Source organism: Volvox carteri (genome assembly GCF_000143455.1).
Source record: "Volvox carteri f. nagariensis unplaced genomic scaffold VOLCAscaffold_8, whole genome shotgun sequence".
NCBI classification, from domain to species: Eukaryota; Viridiplantae; Chlorophyta; class Chlorophyceae; order Chlamydomonadales; family Volvocaceae; genus Volvox; species Volvox carteri.
The window spans coordinates 604555-620436 of NW_003307551.1; the positions used below are offsets into that span (position 1 = coordinate 604555).

General features: G+C 57.1%; 5 protein-coding genes across 5 annotated transcripts in view; 3 read left to right on the forward strand and 2 right to left on the reverse strand.

Annotated features, from left to right (window-relative positions):
* VOLCADRAFT_103628 (uncharacterized protein) overlaps nucleotides 1–1219 on the reverse strand; it is a gene marked incomplete at its 5' end in the record, with an annotated part of 20002 nt that extends 18783 nt beyond the window's left edge. Inside the window, 3 exons of the mRNA XM_002947962.1 lie at nucleotides 284–343; nucleotides 516–760; nucleotides 1150–1219. Coding sequence (XP_002948008.1) covers nucleotides 284–343; nucleotides 516–760; nucleotides 1150–1219 — 375 coding nt within the window. The remainder of the gene's footprint in view (nucleotides 1–283; nucleotides 344–515; nucleotides 761–1149) is intronic.
* An 823-nt stretch (nucleotides 1220–2042) lies between these two features.
* VOLCADRAFT_79853 (uncharacterized protein) lies at nucleotides 2043–3413 on the forward strand (the record flags this gene model as incomplete). Its single annotated transcript, XM_002947807.1, has 1 exon — nucleotides 2043–3413. The coding sequence occupies one exon, from the start codon at nucleotides 2043–2045 to the stop codon at nucleotides 3129–3131; it is 1089 nt and encodes a 362-aa protein (XP_002947853.1). The 3' UTR covers nucleotides 3132–3413.
* A 2104-nt stretch (nucleotides 3414–5517) lies between these two features.
* On the reverse strand, nucleotides 5518–5682 carry VOLCADRAFT_38241 (uncharacterized protein; the record flags this gene model as incomplete). Its single annotated transcript, XM_002947963.1, has 1 exon — nucleotides 5518–5682. A coding segment is annotated over one exon (165 nt), but the record flags the coding sequence as incomplete, so codon positions are not given.
* Nucleotides 5683–8288: 2606 nt separating this feature from the next.
* On the forward strand, nucleotides 8289–10971 carry dnj29 (molecular chaperone). The gene is made up of 5 exons (XM_002947808.1): nucleotides 8289–8700; nucleotides 9234–9360; nucleotides 9568–9664; nucleotides 9866–10004; nucleotides 10453–10971. Exons 1-4 carry the CDS (start codon nucleotides 8494–8496, stop codon nucleotides 9906–9908), a joined length of 474 nt encoding a protein of 157 aa, XP_002947854.1. The 5' UTR covers nucleotides 8289–8493; the 3' UTR covers nucleotides 9909–10004; nucleotides 10453–10971.
* Nucleotides 10972–11116: 145 nt separating this feature from the next.
* Nucleotides 11117–14264, forward strand: VOLCADRAFT_88185 (uncharacterized protein; the record flags this gene model as incomplete). Its single annotated transcript, XM_002947809.1, has 5 exons — nucleotides 11117–11127; nucleotides 11215–11272; nucleotides 11341–12454; nucleotides 12503–12621; nucleotides 12942–14264. 5 exons carry the CDS (start codon nucleotides 11117–11119, stop codon nucleotides 14262–14264), a joined length of 2625 nt encoding a protein of 874 aa, XP_002947855.1.
* Between the last annotated feature and the right edge of the window lie 1618 nt (nucleotides 14265–15882).

The window sequence follows — 15882 nt, forward strand, 5'->3', positions numbered from 1 at the left end:
GGGGCGGGAGGGGCCGGGGCGGGGGGTGACGGGGCGGGGCGGGGCCACGTCAAATACGGCCGTTGATCGTAGATAGGACGAGAGATCCTAGATGGGCAACAGAGGCGGACAGGAGGAGGGCTTCGCATGTGCGAGGAGGAAGGAGAGTGTGGTGGTAAGGATAGGGCAGGAAAGCGAAGTGGAGCGCGCGCGTGTGTGTGTCTGTGTGATTGTGGTGGTTGTGATGGTTGTGATGAGGGCTGATGATGCATAGAGCCGTTACAGATGGAGGGATTGGACTGACCCACGAATCGGGGACTGTGGGATGGCGATGGTAATGATGGGAATCGGCGTTGCGCTGCCCCTGCAGAGTAGCGACTGTGTGGCGCAGTGCATCAGGAGGCGGCTTCCCTCACCCCCCCAATCACTACCTGCCTAGCCCAACACCTCCGCTGCTACCCCGTCCCGTCCCCTCCGCCGCCCCTTTCCCTGCCCTGCTGCCGAACACACCCGGACCCACAACAGCCGCCACCCACCCGTTGCAGCGTCAGTGTGAAGGTGAATAAGCTGTACACGATGTGGACCAGCGCCACGAAGAACAGCAGGTAATGGGCGGTGGTGATGCTGTCGGCGGGGAAGAGGTGCCGCTTGCCGGGAGGGCAGGGGTCAGCGGAGCCGCCAGAAAGGATGCGCCGGGCAGCCTGCGACGACCTGGCTTCGGAGGCGAAGTCGTCGTCCTTCCCCGTGAACAGAAGCAGGTGTCGTCCAGGGTTGCCGCCAGCTGCGCCGAGGTGTGGAGGTAGAGCAGGCGAGGGCGGCGTCGATGATAGCGGGTGGGAAGACGTGTCGTGGCCGACAGGTACGCAAATGCTGGCGATGTACGGCTGGTGCCGGCAAGGGTAGTGGAGGCCAGGGCAGGGTAGAGACGTCGGTACGTTTTAAGGGTGCGGGGAAAGGGAACCAGGGGTGACGTTTAAAGCACTTGGAATTACAGATGCCCAAAGGGGCCGTCAATGGGATACTGTATGCACGGCGGCAGGAAAAAACAATGGAATGATAATGCTCCAGAAATATGTAGTGTAGATAGAATACTTAACTTTTGCCAGGGCGTGGGATGTAGGCGATTACGCACGTAGGAGCAGCTCAGCACGTGTTGTTTCCGGCGCTTACCTGGGCAAATACCAGAACCAACGAAATGACGCCCACGTCCAAAACCTCTTCTTTTAGACGGGTCAGCCATATTTTCTTTGCATCCCCATAAAAGCTGTTGAGGAATGTTATAATCGCGACAAAGACCTGCCAGGAGATGCTGATGCACATGAAGAGGGCGAAGAGGACCGAAATTTCCCAGCCATAAAGATTTGCTGCTCCATCTGCCATGTTGCTTTGCTCAAAGAAACTGTGCTTTCGATTGAGCTATGGCGAATGGCTTAACGTCGCCGTCGTGAAGAGGGGCGGAGGGGACGGAGTATTTTAAAGGAAGAAGACTATGTAAACATGCAAATCGGAGTCCCCATTGACGGATGGCTGCAGTCCCCTCGCGGGAGTTTGTTTGCCACGAAGGGGAAACTCCAAACAGCGGCCGCAGACAACTGTCATACATAATATTCAACTGCACCGATCATGAAACCTTTCCAAATAGCTGATCTAGCAAAAAAGTTTGAAATCTACCCCTTGACTCCGATTGCAAGCGATGAAAGGTAGGCCAAACCGTAAACTGACACTACAAGCCGTACGCATACACTGCGCTTTCATTCCAGCAGCCTGTGCCGTGAGAGCTGACGCTATCTTTATATACGGACTTAATTCAACTCAATCCCAAGACGAATTACCTAAGTTTGCCCTATCCATGATAACCTGGTCGCTGGAAGAGTGCAAGCGTCAATCATTAGAAGACGAAATTTTGCCCGCTTAAATAGTGAAGATATGCACATATGAGACTTACGTTTTAGGCTTCCTGTTCAATTCTGTAGATTGCCATTGACTGGACTTACTCAAGCTACAGTAACCAGAACCCAGAATTGTTGCGTTAACTTACACGCCGTCGGGGCGCAAGAGCTCCCATGGCGGATCGGAATGAAGAGCATGCAGGCGTGCCTCCGGCCGCTGCTCCAGACAACTCCGCCGTCGTGACACCCAGCGCTGCAGCCGTCGCTTCCGCGGCCGGGACGGAGGGCCTCTTCCGCCCAAAGAAAGGCGGCGCCAACTTTCGCAAACGCGGCGCAGCCGGCACCAGCGCTGCCACTGGCACCGCTGGCCCCACCTTGGCTCCTGACGCCGACGACGGCGAGGGCGATGAGGGTGGCGTAGTGCGCAAGGCCAAGCAGCTACGCACCGGAGCTGGCGGCGACACCAAACTACAATTCACCACGGCCAAGGACGACAAACCGGAGCTGATGGTGCAGTACGCTGGCAGTAAGGCCCTGCAGGACACAAAGGACGCGCTCGCATCCCGTATCCTCGAGACCGAAACCGAATACGACCGAGACGCGCGCGCACAGCGCGAAAAGGTGCTCAAACAAGCCACCGAGGGCGTGGCTGATGACGGCACGTACAAAGGCATGAATTCCTACATCGACTACCGAAAAGGCTTCCGCAGGGAACATACCGTGGCGGCCGAGAAAGGCACCGGCGCACACGGGCCGCTGCGCGGCAACGCATATGTACGCGTGTCGGCACGCTTCGACTACCAGCCCGACGTGTGCAAGGACTACAAGGAGACGGGTTATTGCTCCTACGGCGACACCTGCAAGTTCATGCACGACCGAGGCGATTACAAGAGCGGCTGGGAGCTGGATCGGATGTGGGAGGAGGAGCAGAAGCGGAAGGCCGAGGCGCTGGCTAAGGGCTGGAATCCCGACGCGGACGGCGAGGACGACGCCGATGCAGACGCGGAGGCAGCAGCAGCGGCACGAGATGAGGAGCTGCCGTTTGCGTGCTTTGTGTGTCGCGAGCCTTGGGAGTCGTGCAAAGGGCCACCGGTGGTGACGCGCTGTCGGCACTACTTTTGCGAGAAATGCGCGCTCAAGCAGAGCGCCAAGTCCACCAAGTGCGCGGTGTGCGGGCAGTCCACGCAGGGCATCTTCAACATCGCACACGATATCCTAAAGCGCCAGAAACGCCAGGAGGAGGGTCGGAGGGCGCAGCGGTAAAAACGATTCAATGCATGGACGTGTGGACGATCAGGCGGGCCTGGTGTGAAGCCTGTTTGCCTGTCTGTCTGTCTGTCTATCTGTCCGCCTCACCGAGGTGGATGGCGAAACGGGGCACCCTCACCCACCAGGTCGAGGCATTGCATGGAGGGTTAGGGAGGATTCCGGCCTCAAGGTTACGATCCGGATGGGGGACAGGCGAAGTCCAGCACGGCCTGGGGCCCCAGGCTGGAGGGGGGCCCACAAGCCGTGGATGATACACAGGCCACGTGCCGCGCGCTGCTGGAGGGTTGGCCGTCTAGCGAAGCCTGTTTTGAATCAGCTAGTCGATAAACCGGGTTTGGCCCGCGCGGACTGGTGCTCCGGCAGGCTGCGGCGTCACTGGGGTACGGCGGGTAGGTGTATGGGCGTGTTATGTATGCGTGACAAGCACAGCTGCTTGCAGTTGCGTCCTAGGAGTGGTGTTGTTGATTGGACTGGCATTGCCTGGTGTACTGCATGAAGCAGCACACGTTCAGCTAAGACGAGCTGATGAAGCCGGGTGCCGTTTCCGCATGCGAATCCTGGTCTGCGCACGTCTGCGTTGTGTTAGCGCCAGGTACGGCCAGGTAGTAGTATGCTGTGTCATATACATTTGGATTGCTTGAGATCTGGGTTGTGCGATGATTCTCGGCTGTTCTGTCCGGCTGATTGGTTGTGCGCTTGGGTGCGGACTTGGTTAGTTGCAGGAGGAGAAGCAAAATACGGTAGGGGCTGTGGTAGGAGCATCATCACATATAAATACAGGCGCCAGCCTTGCTGGGACCCACCCGTATTTGCCAGCACCGGTCATAAGCTCCTGACCTAGGGAGCGGACCCAGCCATTTCGCTCCGGGTATGCACCTGGTGCCGTGCTGTTCTCCTTGTGCCTCTGCAGGCTGTGCCTGTGGGGTGTAAACCCTACTAGTACTGCTTGTTCCGATGTAAGGATGGCACGGGGTTTCTGGGCATAGCTGGCGACGCACCTCAGGCTTTCCCTCCATCGGTTAACGGTTGCGGTTAAGCTATCCAGCTGTGTTCCAGCTGCGGTTGAATTCGCTATACTGGTGCGACATGGAACGGCAACTGTAACTCCTCTTAGGTGCAGTCCATTACATTCGACACAATGTGCTGCTGCTGCCAGATGATACAAAAACAAAGAATTCGACATCAGGAGCGGGCGGCGGCGCAATAGCTGCCGCGCGAGGTGTCAAATGCTTGCTTGTGATGCAGGATGCTGCGCCCTGCACCAGCGGACAAGCGCATGGTGCGACTGACATCTTGGCATCGTGCGAGCCAAACCTTCCCTGCAAAAGATAGCAACGCTGGGATGTCCTACCGTTCAACAATTTACCCTACCCTGGTAGTGGAGCTGCAGCCAACCTCTGAAACGGACAGTTATGGGGCTGCTGCGCCTCCAGGTCTAATACACCACACGCGTGAAATCCAAGAGGTGTGCTTCATCTGTGCACAGCACACTTGTGAATATGCGCATGGCGCGTCAAACGCCAACAACATAAACGAGCGTGGGAATGGTGCGTTGGAGCGCAAAATGGGGAATGACAACGGCGGCTGTGGTCATCCTACAGCGCCGTCCCTAAGCCAATAATTGCTTGACACATTAATCGTCGCAACCACAGCGACACGCCTGCATTGCAGGCTCGGTATAAACCACCCACCCAAAAAAACACAACAAGATTGTGACAGCCTGGAAATACAATCAAGACGGCAGGCAATGTGTAAAGAAGCCACGCAATAAGCCACCAATAACTCGTGGGACACAGTTTTCAAACAACAAAGGTTGGTTCAAGGCCCACGCGAGTGCCGCCCTTATACAAAATAGTGCACAGATTGTGCATGCATGACATGTGCATATTCATGCATCTCCATCGACGAATGCCTAAAAATGCCCTAAAAATGGGGATTGGATTCGTCAACTGAAATGCCACTGCGACCAACAAGTCACCAAACACTATACGAAACCCGCCCTTCGAGAAGGCGCACAAAGGCAATGCTCATGGCAATCCGCCAGCCGGCCCGGGGAGCCATCAGCCTCTTAAAGGTCTCCCAACTTACAGCGCATAATATCAGGGACGGAAAAAGCCCAAGAGCAAAAAGTTACCTGTGCACACACCCCGACTGCCCCTAATCTATACCTATCTACCTTTTGTTGCTTGCTACTGTATCCTTCCCTTTCCTCCCCCCCTTCCAATTCTAGGAGGCCGTGTGTTGGGGTTCATGGACCTGCTGACACTCCAGCTGCTCGTGCTGCTGCTGCGTTTAAAACTTTCGATTTCACGGGGCCTTCAAAAGGCCATGTACCCACATACACATTATCTTTCCCTTCGTGTCATTGGAACACTGGCGTCTTGCACATGGGACACGTGGCGTAAAGGCCCTGCTGCCGCAGCCACGGCGTCACGCACGCAGCATGGAACTGATGCAGACAGGGCAAGGTCATGACAGTGCTTCCCTCTGCAACAGCGTCCAAGCATACGGGGCAAGTCAGGCCGGGCGGCCCCGCAGCCGCGCATCCGTCAGTACTGCCAGTGGACCCCGCCCTGGCAGCTCCCGCTGGCGATGATGGCAACGAGGACGACGACGACGAGGAGGAGGAGGAGGGTGTCCTTCCGCAGCCGCGCCCTGGCATCCCTCCCGCCATCGCAGCTGCAGGCGTGCCGCCGTTGCCTGGCGCCGGCGCCTGCTGAGAAGTAGAGGCTGCGAACACAGCCGTTGCCTTGGAGCCTCGGGCGCTGCTCCCTTCATCACCCTCACACTTGCCGCCGGCGGCTGCTGGTCCCCCTGCTTGTGCCGAAGTGGATCCCTCGCAAGCGGCTGTGGCGCCACGAGGGGGCTTGTAGGTGAAGCACGGAAGCGCAGCAATGTCAGCTTCGGATAAGGGCGGGCGCGCGGGCCCAGCACCCGTCGCCGCTGCCGAGAATGGACTATGCGCTGCGAGCGGGGAATCAAAACCTGGATAGCGGCGGCGGCGGCGGCGGCAGCGGCGGGTTTCGTAAGGCACACACAGAAGAGGAAGTGTCGGTGCATCGATAAGCGATAAAAAGTGAGCATGTAGGGGGTGATTTCCAATAAATTTAACATGTGTGCTGACGTGACGGTGCGCTGTGTCCGAAAATTTCGGGGCAAACAGCAGCAACAGCGACATGTAGCATGACGGCGGACATGGAATCTCCCACGCCTCGATAAATACCCGGCCGTTTTAAGGACCGATCCCCCCCAGCAAGGAGAAGAGGGCATCTTGGTTTGCCCATTTATTTTACATCCATAAAGACGTGGGTAGCTCCGTGGCTAGGTAAACCCATCATCTGCGCCATTGCACGCGTCAGAAGCACCCAAGTCCGTGTGCTACAACCCCCGGCGGGAGTGCCGCCGAACAACGCACCCGCGTAGCCCATTTCTTCATCCAATTGTCGTAGGTGGATGTTGATCCGCTCCATGGCAGTCTGCGGCGTGGTGTGGAGCAGCAGTAGCCCACCTCCCGGTATCACTCGAACCAAGGGAAGTCCCGAGCCGCCCCCTTGGAGGCGGCCGGTGCCTCGGCGCCCAAAATCATCCTACACATATCGGATTTCCAAACGCCCATACGGTATAGACAAAAACCCATACAAGTCACAGCAGATCCGCGTGTTGGGTGGGGAGAAGAGGATAAGGTTGGGTGAGGTTCCATTCACTGGGCACGGTTCCATCGACATGCGCCCGTCTGCACGAGACAAATTGCCATACGTAACTGGATTACGTTCTTTCGAGGAATGTTTCAAGTAATGTTTCGATAAACAGAGAATATGGGGGGCCAAGATTGCTGGATAGGTCTTCTCGCACAGCGCACTGTGGCCTTCCCCAGTTTGCCCTTCAGGCTGGCCCACCTGCTCAAGCGCCTGATGTAGGTGCTGCGCTTGTAACCGCAGTCGCATAAATATAAGTACAACTACTATAATACATGTCCAGAGCTGCAACAGGCACAAACGATACGGCGGTTACAGAACGGCAAGTTAATATCGCGCACAATGCCAGACCAAAGCAAAGGCAGCCAAATAAGCTTCACAGTGACTCACAACAAAAGTTGCTGGGAGCACTCCCAGCACCAGCAAGGCGAGGCAGAAAACTGAAGAAGGAGAAGGAGCTAGATTTCAGTTGACAAATTGCATCCAAAATGCCATAGCAGTTCAAATGCGTGCGTCTTACGGAGTATTGCGCGGCCAAATGATGACGCGGCCGAGGTATTGGAAGAAACTTGCGAGGCGCCACTGTCAAGCCTTCGCTGGCCATGATTTCGCCGATTAGGAACGTGGGAGTCCGAAATCCCCTGTTCAGGATCCATAAGTGCGGGACGTGCTGTAGCGAAACCACGAAGCATTAGGGAAACATGGTGTACTTGTAAGGCTCCTATCGCGCTTTAGTTCGTCTCAATGATAGCAGCCGGTGCTTTGAGGATAATCGTCATAAAACAATTATGCCGGTTGACACGTGTGCCGACTCTCGCTGGAATTACGCCACATCCCGTACAATTTTGGCGCTGCTTACAGGCTGGGGATGCTTGCCTTGAGTTCACCTTTATCATAGTTTACGGGGCTACATGCTGTTGATACATGTTACAGTTGGGTTTTGGAACACATACGATGCGGATTTGCTCGTAACGCCGGTCATCGGAAACGAGTTTGCCCAAGGCCATACATAATTTCTCATCGTTGGGTTGGATAATAGGGGATGTTTCCACTAAGGATCAATCCGTGACGTTAATCCTCAGTGGAAACATCCCCATTGTATGGCACAAAATAATCTCCATGGGTGCTTAGGACGTGTTTCAAAGTGACACTATGCATGTAGCGGCGCGAGGGCATGCTATAACGATCCATGCGCTCGCGCTCTATGGCATATGGGTAGATTGTATCTCTTAACAGTTAATTTTCTAATAGGTTGAGAGGACGTGACGAGGGCCTGCACGCCTGGGGTACTACGTGCGGACTCTTGCGCCAAACCAGGCTTATTGGTTACTTAGTTGTACAATACGTACAGAAATAAGCCAAACGGTAAGTTTCGGGTAATTGTACGGAAAATGAACGGCCATCGACCGAAGCCGTATAGGGGATGTCCACCGTTCAGAATGCTGCTGGAGTTTGGCATTTAAATATTTTGGGAAGATTGATGAGCGCCTTGCATGTTTCATTTCCTTTGTCCGCTCGCCGACAGTTTGTTTTTGCGGGTAACTATTGCGCCCTTACTAGCGCTTTACTTAGGAAATTGCTTAAGCGGTATGAGGGCTCGTAAGACACTCATTAGGCTGTAACCCGGTGCAGTGTAAGCACCTCTTTGGTTGAGCCACAGCATGGAGCCTGAATTGACGCACTATCAGGTCTTGGGTATTCATCCAAGCGCTACGCTTGAACAGATCAAGCAAGCATACCATGCAGCTGTTCTAAAGTACCACCCCGACAAGGCCGTCAGTGGTACAGTATTACCCACGACCGTCCCAGATGTTCGGCAGTCAGGCGCCAACACGGATGCTTTCCAGCTAGTCAAGCAAGCTTGGGAGGTATGATAGACAGCGAACAGGTAGCGATGGGGTTTACTAAATGGGCCGGCACCTTTCTTCTCTTTTACCTTGCCCCGGTCGTGCCACTTGAGCAGCACCCCTTGAGCCTGACGATGACCCAGGGGGCAATAGAAGCGACTATGCCGCACGGGGGTTATTTTACCAAGTCCCCGGTCCCGTGCTTTCAATCTCACAACACTAAGCACCGCTCCATGCCGCTTCATGGCTCCATTCGGTCTCACAATGGGGGGGGGTGAACTCAGCTGCGGCCAAGCTGCGGCCAAGCCGGGCCAAGATTACTGTGGGGCGGTGTGGAAAATTATCTCGGCGCCTCTGCGTGCATTGACTTCAGCCATGGGGCGGAGTAGAGCAAATGCCTGGCTGCGAATGGATGTGTGTTTCCTGATTCGCCGCTGAGTGGTCCTATCGGCCTTCATCTCCATCTGGGTCACAACTTTTTACCCTTCAGTTCATTTCCCTCCTCACCTCACCACACCTGGTGTCTTCTGCTGTCCCTCGTAACCACATGCTAGGTCCTCCGGGACGCAGGCCAAAGAGCTGCGTATGACGGTCTGCTGAGCTTAAAGGAGATGCAGAGTGCAATTGCATACCAAGACGAGCTAGACCTCCTGGATATGGATGTAGAGGACAGGCATGAGGGTGGGTAATGGTACAATTTGGTGGGGAAACACGCAGCGTAAGAGTCGCGAGTCATCATCGTAACGTACACATCCACTCTTTGCTATTGCACGTTGTCCAAGCCCCAACCGCCCCCCTCCCCCGCTCTCGCGTTTGGTTTGGCTGGGCATCGAAACGTAGCTCAATCATATGCCATGAACCGCCGCGGCCCAACCCCCGATCTTACAGGAGTAAGGTTATTCACGCATCCTTGCCGCTGTGGCGATGTGTACGCGCTGTCTGAGACAGAGTTGGCAGGCCGCGACAGCCTGGTTGTCCCGTGCAGGTGCGCGCCCATGGCCATACCCCACCACCCACCCACCCGTCACAAGTGCTACAGGGAAAACCAGTCCTGCACCACGCATACGCAAGTGCGGCGGCACGCACAGACATAACCTTTGACTAGTAGAGCAGCAGCCATGTCCGATGGCAACATCGAGACGATACATACGAAACCCACATTACTTGTCCTTTCATTTGCCTACAGGACCTGCTCAAATCACGTACTCGTGCGGGCATCCGGCACATGAACCAACTAAGCTCTCGTAGCAGTGCGGAGGTTGTGCCAAGTGCCAAGGCAAGGTCGCAGCAAGTGCTCCCAGACTAGCCTTGAGTACACCTGCAAGGTGATTGGCCAAATGAATACTTTATGGCTCCCGACCTAATGTGTTCATATTGCACGCAATCTTCCGCACCCACTGTAAGGGCCAGCAGCCCATCGGGGGCCTGCCAGGGCTGCATCAGCCCATCGTCCACCGTTGCAAGGACTAACATGTCACCCTTGATGGAAAATGGCCACCCAGCTGCCCAAAATTGGGGGCCTAACAAGGAAATCCCAACGATATTGCGCTTGTCAATTAACGTCCTTGGCCTGAAAGCCAACATAACATCTCTACGCAAGCCTTTGGAGGTAAAATAAGAAAAACTCCGCAATCATGGAATGAAAGCCTCGGGAGGAGGGGGCTGAAGCTGCCCGCCACGGGAGTCCAGCAGCCAGACCAGTGCTAGGTAGCCGATGCCCAAGATAGCGGAGATGGCGCCGGTGACGATGGCTGTGCCCTGTCCCTTCTGCAGGATAGGCGCGCTGGCCTCCACCTTCTTAACATCAATGGATGGCGCAGGTGTCGATGGCGCAGAAGCGGCAGGCTTGGATTCGCCAGGCGCCTCAGTGGAAGACTGCTCCGCCCGGCAGCGGAGGCTGCGACGTGCAAAGCCACACGCCGCTAGTGGGCGCCTGGTCACATATGGCGTCGACAGGATAGCATGGCGTTGGAGAAGCATTGTGTTTCGGGCTTGTAAGTCAACAAGGCCGTATGTGGTTCAGAGCAAACTAGATAACCAGACAGCTAGTCTCTTGATGCCAATCCCAATCGTTTCAATTGAATTCATATATGATTAATGGAAAGGTCAAGTTATGCAGAATGGTGTTGTGGATCCTGTCGCTTGGACATACCGTTTGCTTTCGTACAACCAACCCTTCTACCTTACTTTACGTCACAAAGCGTTCTTGACATTATGGTAGATTTGTGGCAACTTTTGCATGCTTACACTGCCAAACTGTTCTCACTTCATTTGTGGAATGGCTGTGAAATGCCGGCTCGCTTGCCAATGAACAAAGTTACCACATAGGTTCAAAATACTGTGTCCCGTTAATAGGACATCCATCCAAGCGGTGGAGGAGCTTTCGCCATGCTGTGTGGGGTCACCACTGTGACAGCGGAACCTTCTGCTCGCAGTTATGCATCGCAAGTGAGTGGACTTTCTGACATGTTCTACGCTTTGAAAACATTTTGATATATAAGGACTGTTCCTTGTGCTTCAATTTCCAAAACCAAGGACTCGCAGTGAAACCTCGGGCACCCCTGGGAGTCTGGAGTGCGGTCTCCTGCTTCAGGTGCGCACCATGGCGCAACTTTCTTTCTGTCCACATCAAAAGATGTTCCACCTGGCGCATTCTCGCAGGGCGGCTGCATCATGGAGGACGGGCCCAGCATGACAAGCATTCCGCCATTTGTGCGCACCGTGACAACGGCTTGTTGCGGCATGGACACTGACATTCCGACATCCGTGGACTGTACGCGCGGGCCTGACCTCCGAAGCCGGCTGTCCGACGGTCTGGGTATTGGTCCGGCTTATTTCGGCAAGGCGCCGCCGAGATCAACCTGGCAAAACACTGGAACGATTTCTGGCCACTCCCTCGCAACCCTACCAACGCAAACTCCCACGGCCAGCGGGCCCCCCCATAATTCAACCCCCTCCGCCGTGATAGCCAGCTGGTCACCCACTTCCATCGACCACCTCGCCAACACCTCCGGCTGGTCGCCCTTCACCACCCCGGGCGGCATTCTTGCCGACGCTGGACGCGCCATCGCCGCCACAGGTCCTAGCACCGTCTCCACCTCCGCCACCGCCGCCGTCACAGCTGACCCACTCCCCGACCGCCACAGCGGTCAGGCCTCCTTCTTTTGCAGTGGCCGCCCAGTGACCGCCCTCCGCGCCCAGAGCCAAAGCTATGGTGGAGACGTTCCCCTGGTTCCCGACGACATCACCGCTCCTGGGCCGTCGTCAGCACCACCGCCGGTCGGGCCCCGGGGCAACCAGGGCCTGACGAGCGACAACGTGGAACTTGGAGCTCACAACGAAACCGCACAGCCGCTCCAGCCGCCGCCGCCGCTGCCGCCGCCGCCAGCGCGAGGAGCTTCTGCACGCCGGCGGCACCAGCGGCATTACTCCATGGACTGTACGGCAGCGACCACCGCAACCTCCGCGGGCTCCTTGGGTTTGCCAGGATCCGATCTGGGCGCCGTCGTCTTGCTGAAGCGCCCCTCGGACCATCCCGACCGGGCATCTGAAGGCGGCGGCAGGACGGCGTCGCGTAGCCGCGCCGGCAGCCATGGCGCGGAGTACTCGGTCGTCTCTGCGGCGGTTGCGGTAGACGACGGCCGCAGCTTTGCAGCTGCGCAGTCGGAAAGTCTGCGGCAGCAGCAGCTGCTGCAGTTGGATTCGGAGCCGCGAGTACCTGAGCAGGGCCCGCGGGATCAGCCGCCAGGACCGGGGGCGGGGGCTGCGGTCGCGTGTGCAGGGCTGGGCGGCGGCGCTGTTGGGGGTGCAGGTGCGGGTGCAGGTGCGGGGTCTGGGTCTTCTAAGGCGCGAGAGAGGCAACGCGGCAGCAACGGCAGGTCGACTCGTGAGCTGGCGCTGTTGGACCCCAAAAAGGCGCAACGCGTACTGGCTAATCGGCTGGTACGTGGTGGTGGTGGTGCGCGTGTGTGTGTGCGTGTGTGTGTGTGTGTGTGTTGACGTGTAGGGGGTGGAAGTGCCAAGAGGTGATCTGGGGGGTGGAGAAGGTTGGGGAGGTGAAGCAAGGTGAAGTGAGCTGTACATGGCTGCCCACTCTTACGTCCCGTCTCTCCCGTCTCGCGCGCCGTGCTATCTAGCTCCATTGTTTTTAAATGGCGCCCTTGCTCCTCATCTAATGGCTGCTGCCTGGTGGCCTGGCTGGCGGCATGTTGAAGCTCAACGCTGAAACCTCCTTAAAAATGTTTAAACTCTGAAACCTGCAGAGCGCGGCCAAGTCCAAGGAGCGCAAACAGCAGTACGCCGAACAGCTGCGACAGACTCTGAGCGATAGCGCAGCGGAACAGGAAGCCCTTATACGGCAACTGGAGCGGCTGCAAGCCGATGGTACGACGCTGGAGAGCTTTCTCCGTGAGGCACGCCGCGAGGCGCAGCAGCTTGAGGAGCAGCTGGCGGCTGTGCGGCAGCAGAACGAGGCGCTGCGGCAGCAGCTCCTCGCTACCGCGGCGACGGAGAGGGGTCATCATGTGGCGGCGGAGGCCGAGGCGGCGGAGGCAGACCTGCCGAGGGAGTTGATTGCGCTGCTGCAGGAGCCGCTTCTTCCGGAGGATGAGGCGGTACTGGAAGTGGCTGGCAGGGCACCGGGATTGCTACAACTAGAGTTGCAGCAGCAGCCACAGCCGCAGCATTTGTTGCGTCCAGGAGCACCGGCGGCGGCCCCAACCAGCGGCAGCGGCGGCGGGCCAACTTGCACCCCCTCGATGATGATCCCGTGTATGGCCGCGTTGGGCGTGGCGGGAGGCGGCATTGACGGAGGTGCGCCGCAGCAGTTCCCCGGGGACGGTTCCGCCGCTGGTGCCGCTACCGCCACCGCCACGGCGGCAGTGGCGGCGGTGCCGCGGTCCTACAGCGGCGGCGGTCTGGGGGTGGGCTTTGGTGACGACCTCGGGCTGCAGGTCGCAGAGCCGGGCCTCCTGGGTCTGGGCCCCATGGTGGGGCCAGGCGGCGGCGGCGGCGAAAATTGCACTTACAGTCTCAGCATGCCGGAACCAATGGATGTCGCATTGCACCGAGCTGAAGCGGAGGCGCTGGCGGAGGCGGAGGCGACGGCAGAGGCAGCGGAGGCCAAGGCGGCCAAGGGGGCAGTTGCATGCCACCTGGGTTCTGATCTGGCTACCGCCGGGGACCTGTCTTGCATGACGGCGGATAGCACCGGCACCGGCGCTGCTGCCACCGGTGGATGCGATGTGGATGTGGAAATGGTGATGATGGGACAGAGTCTGGAGAAGGGCGTTGTGGGGCTGGCCATAGCGCCTGCGGGCGGCGAGGTCGAGGGGCTTATGTCCGTACGCGCCAACGGCGGCCGTGATGGTGACATGCCGGGCTTCCTGGCGCTTGGCGAAAGCCGAGTTCTCAGCACTGGCGGTGGAGCGCTACTGCCGGGCTATGGCCATGGCCATGGCGGCAGTGAAGGAGGCGGCGGGCTGTTGACGGGGCCCGCCCTGCCGCAGGGACAGCTGCCATTTCTCAGCCGCCAGATCACCACTGCGCTACGGCCAACTGCACCTCCAGACGCACATCGTCAGTAAGGAACGAGGCCCAGGTGGTGGTGTGGCGGAGGCTCTTCTGTAGGGCTTTGTTCTAGTGGTGAGTGATGTTGGGTGATGGTGGGTGAGCCGTTTGGACAGCAGTCGAAGGGGTTGCACGGGAAACAGCGGCGGAAGCGCGACTGAGTGGCGAAGGTGACCTGCGCATGCATCGCCGCGGCTGTAGCTGCGGCCCAGTCTGCTAGTGTGGGTTTGCCGGTGGGGGGTTAGGGAGGGGAAAAGCATTGCAAGGTAGTTATTGCCGATGGGAGCGCTTATCGATTGGAGAGGGTGTGCCTGACGATTATATTTCAGCGCAAACTTTCCTTGAGTGTTTTAGGTGTTGTGGGGGGAAACGTACGAGGTTCTGGATGGAGACGTATCCTTTAAGGGGGAACAGAGTTGGGCGAGTTAAGAAATTAGACAGTTAGTTGGGTTCATAAGCTTTCCAGCCCGTGTGCTGCCGGTCTTACTTTTGGGATGCCGTGGCCGTAACAGTTTTCAGCAATGCCAGTCAAAAAACGATCCCACGGCTTTATGAGCGCGTGACCACCACAACCACCGCTACACCACCACCATGACAACAACAACAACAACAACCATGGCGACGATTGCTAGCGCCGATGTGCGTTGGCCATTTGGTCTCACAGGTGTGTGAGGCCCTGGACAGGAGGACGTTCTGTTGCGGTGACGTTCAAATAAATGAGCCTTTCAACCAGTCTGGCACTTTTGACAGCCGCTGCTGAAGCTGACGACACATACTTGCTTTTTATGCTTATTCTTCCGGTTAGCTTGTCTTGTTCCCGAATACTAGGAGTACTAATATCCCCTTGAAGCCGTTTTGATGAAGAAATTTTGCGGACCATTGGAGTTGCCGCCTGAGGGTGCTGCTGCGGTTTATTAGTCACGATGATAATGCGGCAGAAGAAGCAGTAGTTGACTTCGTCGCTGTCATTTTGCTGTGTGTGTGTGTGTTGTCGCCCGTTGCAGTTGCTGTGCATGGTACGGCACGAATATACGTGATTAAGTACGCGCATTGCCATGTGGAGTCCTCCGCAACAATATACAGCTCTGCATCTGGCAGCTTTGCGCCAGACTGCTGGTGCAGTATCTTGCTGTCGCCCGTTGATTTCCCACGCAGTGGAGTTTCAACCGAAGAGGAGGTTCGCCTCCGGGGCCTCCGGGGTGCGGTGCAGTGAGGGAACCGTAACCTCGTCCTCGCTCCGCATGCACGACATGGCAACACGAATGTTGAGGGGTGTAGGAAAGCTTGCATGTTGTATGTTGTTCGGCTGTTGCCGCGGCCCCCGAAGCTTGAACACACGGGTGCTGTGGCTTTGGCTTTTTCCTTCTGCTGCGTCTGCGGGTCCGGACTCTGGGGTTGCACAGCAGTTTTGCAACAGTTAAGGATGGTAGATGTAGCCGACCCCAGGCGAGTCGGGTGGTGGTGGCCAACAGGTGATATTGGGGCGCGTGTGGCAGCAGGATATATGTTTAGAATTCCGGAAGGATTAGGAGAAGATAGGGTGCGATGCACGCCACACCCTACCAGTTATTGTAGACTGCAACATGACAGGAATACTGAGGCTACGATATAGCAGGGTCTTAGGGGACTTACGGC

Bases quoted from the DNA above. Each gene is read 5' to 3' on its own strand.
- dnj29 (XM_002947808.1), top strand. From the start codon at position 8,494: ATGGAGCCTGAATTGACGCACTATCAGGTCTTGGGTATTCATCCAAGC. The intron at 8,701-9,233 runs GTATGATAGACA...ACCACATGCTAG, and splicing joins TAGTCAAGCAAGCTTGGGAG to GTCCTCCGGGACGCAGGCCA. The intron at 9,361-9,567 runs GTGGGTAATGGT...CCGATCTTACAG, and splicing joins TGTAGAGGACAGGCATGAGG to GAGTAAGGTTATTCACGCAT.